This window comes from Corapipo altera, unplaced genomic scaffold (genome assembly GCF_003945725.1).
Source record: "Corapipo altera isolate COAL_440 unplaced genomic scaffold, ASM394572v1 61541, whole genome shotgun sequence".
Lineage (NCBI taxonomy): Eukaryota > Metazoa > Chordata > Aves > Passeriformes > Pipridae > Corapipo > Corapipo altera.
Genome location: NW_020885570.1, coordinates 1 through 5,036, shown reverse-complemented (window position 1 = coordinate 5,036; position 5,036 = coordinate 1). Strand labels below are relative to the sequence as shown.

General features: G+C 64.3%; 2 protein-coding genes across 2 annotated transcripts in view; one reads left to right on the top strand and one right to left on the bottom strand.

Annotated features, from left to right (window-relative positions):
• GNGT2 (G protein subunit gamma transducin 2) overlaps positions 1-2,144 on the bottom strand; it is a 2,627-nt gene extending 483 nt beyond the window's left edge. The window contains exons 1-2 of the mRNA XM_027631778.1: positions 1,296-2,144; positions 278-373 (exon numbers count right to left, since the gene is read on the bottom strand). Coding sequence (XP_027487579.1) covers positions 278-361 — 84 coding nt within the window. The 5' untranslated portion in view covers positions 362-373; positions 1,296-2,144. The remainder of the gene's footprint in view (positions 1-277; positions 374-1,295) is intronic.
• A 552-nt stretch (positions 2,145-2,696) lies between these two features.
• Positions 2,697-4,397, top strand: LOC113940621 (ABI gene family member 3-like; the record flags this gene model as incomplete). Its single annotated transcript, XM_027631777.1, has 3 exons — positions 2,697-2,817; positions 3,827-3,994; positions 4,221-4,397. Coding segments are annotated over exons 1-3 (462 nt in total), but the record flags the coding sequence as incomplete, so codon positions are not given.
• Between the last annotated feature and the right edge of the window lie 639 nt (positions 4,398-5,036).

Below are 5,036 nucleotides of genomic sequence, written 5' to 3'. Positions count from 1 at the left end.
ATGGACACCTTGCCAGGTGCAGTGGGAGAAGGGAATTGTGGCCAGGAACATCCCACACAATGTGAGAGTGTCCCGGGAGCATTCCCAGGGTGTTGTGGACACCTTGCCAGGTGTGGGGTAGGATCTGGGATGTGGGGCTAAGAAGGGAATATTCTGGAGGGGAGAGGTGGAGTGCAGGTGCTTCTGCTGTGTTTGGGGGTTAATTTTAGGGCTTGTGGTCCTTGCAGCAGAAAAGGAAGTCACCAGCAGGTCAGAGCATTTTGGGTGGGAAACTCACCATTTGCCTCTCGTTCTTCACCTCCTTCTTCAGCTGATCCAGCTCCATCTTCAGCAGCTCCTTCTCTGTCATGTCCTGAGCCATTTTGCCCTGGAACTGCAGGGAATTGGCTCGTTATTGGGATTATTGCTTTGTCCCCACAGTATTGCAAACCCCCCCAGTGTCCCACTGCAAAAGGAAACCAAGGCAGGAGCCACCTCTCAATCCCCTTCCTGCCACATCTGCTGTTCCCAGATTTTCCTCTGCTCCTTCCCAGCAGGCACATGGAGCGAGAGATGCAGCCTGAGGGCAGGGGAGGAGGATCCAGCCTGGTTTTTAAGGAGTTCTTTGCCACCACGGAGGCTGTTTCCCCAAGAAACCAGGTGGAGGAGAGAGTGAGCCTGGATGATCCTGGAGAGGAACTGCTGCCTCGGGGCTGTGGGAGAACCTGGATGCCCAGGTCTGCCAACTGCACCTCCCTGATGGGTGTCCTGTGCCCGGGCAACAACATCTTTGGAGGCTTCCTAAGGAGCTAAATATATGTCATTTTTTGTTTCCTCCTTGTGCCTTTCCCCCAGGGGTCTATAACCTGGATTGTGGCTCCTTCATTGCTCTCAACTTGGCTGTTTTTACGCACTTGCTGCCACTGCAAGTTTTTGGGGGTTGTGTGGGTTGGAAAAGCCCAACCCTTTTCCCACAAAAGCCCATCCAGGGGTTATGTGAGACACCCCCAGAGCTGACCTGCACTGTGAGATCTATTTTCATGTCCAAACTTGGGTTTTAAAGCCTGGGCAGAACCTTTTCAGTCGACACAGAGGAGCTGAAGCTGAGCTGTGCCCTGGCCCTGCTGGGAAGGTGTCGAGCCCGAGCGTTGCTGTGCGGCCACTCCCGTGACAAGTGTGCCCCGTGTCCCTCTTCCCACCCATCCCTCGGGACACAGGACACTGGGAGCTGCACCAGGAGCCCAGAGTGGCACAGCCCACGGGGAAAGTGGCTCCTGAAGCGGGTGGGACCCACCTGGAGCAGCAAAGGCACTTACCTGGGGGGGCAGGGGGGCTGCCCCGCGGTGCGGTGGAGACGCTCAGAGCCCCATCCGAGGGGAGATGCTGCTCTCCTGCTCGGAGCTGGAAGACTCCTCCAGCTCTCTGGGAGGGCAGTGGGAAGCAGATGTCTTTGGCCCTTAAGCTGATAATGGACTCAGGAGAATAAGCTGGTCAGGTGTTGAGAATTAGCCTCAAAGTCCAGGGTAAGCAGCGGGGCTGTGGGGAGGGTGAGGATGGGCAGGAAGGGTGGGCGGGTGACTGGGGCACCCAGGAAGTCCTTGAGTCCCTGCCATGGGTGTGTCTGAGCCTGTGGAGTGTCCAGATCCTGATGTGGGGTGGCAGGACTGACCCCTGGGGCGATCAGGGCAGCTTCCACCCAGTTTAGGAGGAGAACTGAGGCAAGGGGGCTGCCACGGCCTCGTCGGGGCTGGGAGCGGCTCGGGAGGCTCTTGGTCCTTCAGGGTGTGAGGAGCTGGGCCGGTGCCGGAGGAAATCCATCATTTCCCTCGTCCTTGTGCCGGAGGAGCCGCGGGCTCAGGAAGGGCCAGGCCCTAACGAGGGGTGTCTCTCCTGCCTGGCTGGTGCAGAGTCACTGGGGCTGAGGATGGGCCCGGGTGGCCCCAAGGAAGCACCTGCGGGTGGAGGAGGAGGAGCCCCAGAGGCCCCAAGGAAGGACCTGTGGGGTGGAGGAGAGGGTGGAGGGGGATTTCCAAGCACGGGGAAGTGGGAATTTCCTGCAGCCTCACCCCATGAGGATGTGAAACGTCCTCAGCAGAGCACTGGGAAGGACACGCTGTCCCGGGCAGGGAAGGGACGGGCGCCTCGTGGGTCACTTGGCACATCCCGCTGTGCCCCGAGCACAGCCAGGCCCGCGTGACCTGTGTGGGATGCACAGGGGCTTTTCCAGGGAGGGGGACCTGGCAGTGGAATCGCTGCCCTTGGCTGGACCCCGCGCCTGGCCCATAAAGGCAAAGGGAAGGAAATGTTCCTACTGTTCCTTGCATCCCTGGATGTGCTCGTGCCTGGCTCAGCCCCAGCCGGGAGGGCAGCAGCGGCTCGAGGACGGTGGGCACGGGTGGCAGAGATGGGGGTTGGGATCATTTTGGGGATCATTTTGGGTCACTCCTCCCACCCTGCAGGTTCCCCCCGTGACTCACATCCTTCCCCGCTCCCACCCCCTGCCCCGGGCAGGGCAGCCCCCCAGGCGGGTCCCTCGTGGGGCCGGAGCCACGCCGGCTTCCTTCCCCCCCTGACCCCCCGCTTTCCCCTGGCGGGGCCGCGGGGTGTCCCTCGGGGGGACGGGGACACGGCGGCGCCCGCGGGCCCTGCGTCAGCACCGCCGAAGCTCCCAAAAGCGGCGGCGGGGCGGCCGCGGAGGAAGTGCGAGCGCAGCCCGGCAGAATGTCGGAGCTGGAGCGGCTGCGGCTGCGGGACATCCCCGAGGGCAGGCAGGGCCTGCGGGAGCAGCACGGCAACCTGCACAGGGTGGCCGAGTACTGCGAGAGCAACTACCTGCAGGTGGGGGCACGGGGGGCACGGGGCGGGACGAGCCGCGGGCTGGGGCTGCGGGGGATGCTGCGACCACCGGGAGCCCCGGGGCGGTGGGATGGGGGTCCTGGAGGGGTGGTGGAGGGTGGTGGTGAGGGCTGTGCCTTCAGAGTCGGGAGCATCCACTCACCAGTTTCTCCCCGAGCATCTCCTGCCTCGGGCTCGTTTTCCTCCTGCCTCGGTTTCCCCTCTCGCTCTGCAGCTGCTCTCGTGGTGGGTTTGGGATGAAGGGAGAGTTCTCCAGGGGTTTGGTGCCTCTGGGAGAGGACCAGGGACACCGGGCTGTCCCCAGGGGGTGCAAGGTGTCTCCTGGAGGGCAGAGCTGGGTGCCTGCAGAGAAAGAGTGAAGCTGAAGCTCTGCTGCCATCCTCCTCCTCCTCCTCCTCCTCCCCCCTGCCCGGCCCTCACTGAGAGAAGGGGGACAGGAGCTTTTGGGATGAAATAGGGATAAAAAGGCTTCTTCTGGCCCTCTTTGCTGCTGGAGGGAGGGGTGTCTCTGCTGGAGGGATCTTTGCCAAACCTGTCTGTGGCCTTGCTGGCCCGAGCCAGACCCCGAGGCTGCTCCCAGGGGGCTGGAGCCGCCGGAGCAGAACTGAAGGGGAAATGTGAGGAACTGTTTAGAGAACTGAGACACTGTCCCGGCACAGCTGGGGCCCGGCCAGGTGTCCCACGTGTGGCCTCCTGGTGGCACGGCCAGCTGTCCCCAGGGATGGCGGGAGGCTGAGCCGGGCACTCCGCTCCAGCACCTGCCAAAAACATCCTGGGGAGGATTCCCAGTGGTGGATCCCCAGCGCCGGGATCCATCCCCTGCCGCGTGTCCGTGTGTCCGGCCGGTGGAGCCGGAGGAAGTTTGATGCATTTGGAAAGCAGAAGAGGCATCTCTGCCAACGTGTGACTCCAGCGTGGAGGGTGGCAGTGCCATGTGGGGTGGCAGTGCCATGTGGGGTGGGCTCCAGGCTGGGTTTCCCCCCCCTTCCAGGCCAGCGACAAGCGGAAGGCGCTGGAGGAGACGATGGCCCTGAGCACCCAGTCCCTGGCCAGTGTCACCTACCAGGTCAGCAGCCTGGCCACCGCCTTCCTGAGGCTGCTGGACCTGCAGGCGGCCCAGCTGCGCCAGGTGGAGGCCGATGTCACCTGCGTGGCCCAGGTGGGACCGACCCCCGCGAGGGCTTTGGGGTGGGCTCCGGGAAGGGGGGTCCGGGCAGCTCCCAGGGGTTGAAGCCCTGCAGGGCTCGGGCTCAGTCCTGGTCCTCCAGGGCATCCCCTCCCTTCCAGGCAGGGACACGGGGCTGGGAAGGGTGCTGGGACTCGCAGGGGGCAGTGGGGGGTGGGAGAGGCCGGGATGGACGGTGGGCACGGTGTCACCTCCACAGAGGGTGGACATCCACAAGGAGAAGGTGTCCCGGCGGGAGATCGGCTCGCTGACCGTCACCAAGAGGTTCCCACCCTACCAGAAGATCGTGGTCCCCTCGAACCCCCCCAGTCTGGAGCCCTACTACAGGAAACCCCTCAACTTCAGCGTCCTGGACGACATCGGCCACGGCATAAAGGTCAGCTGGGCCAGGAGGGGGTCCCACAGGGCTGGGGGGGCTTGGGTGGGGGGCTCTGATGTCCCCAGCACTGCACTGACGGGGGCAAGGGTGGGCTCAGAGCCCTCCTGGAGGGAGAATTGGGGTCTGGCCATGCCCTGCAGCCTCCCTGGGACTCATCCTGCTGGGATTGTGCTCCCAGTCTGGGGAGGGGGACACAGGCCATGCACAAAGGACACCGGGGCACACAAAGGGACACTGGGGCACACAAAGGGACACATTGGGGCACACAGAGGGACACATTGGGGCACACAAAGGGACACATTGGGGCACACAGTGCTCACCAAAGCCCACCTGGGGACAGTCCTTTCCCAACCCAGGAGGGGATTTGGATCCCTCCAACCCCCACGGAGCCTTTCCCAGCCCCGGAAGGCGCCCACGGGAGGGTGCTCAGAGGCACGAAGGGAAGTGGTGACACCGGGCCCGCCGTTCCCACGGTGGCTGGTGCCGCGTGGCCGCCCCCGCAGCGCCAGCTCCTTCCGCGGGGCCGCTCCCACGGGGGGCCAGCAGGGACCTGGGGGGGCCAGCAGGGGCTTGGGGGGCCAGCAGGGACCTGGGGGGCCAGCAGGGACCTGGGGGGCCAGCAGGGTCTGGGGGGGG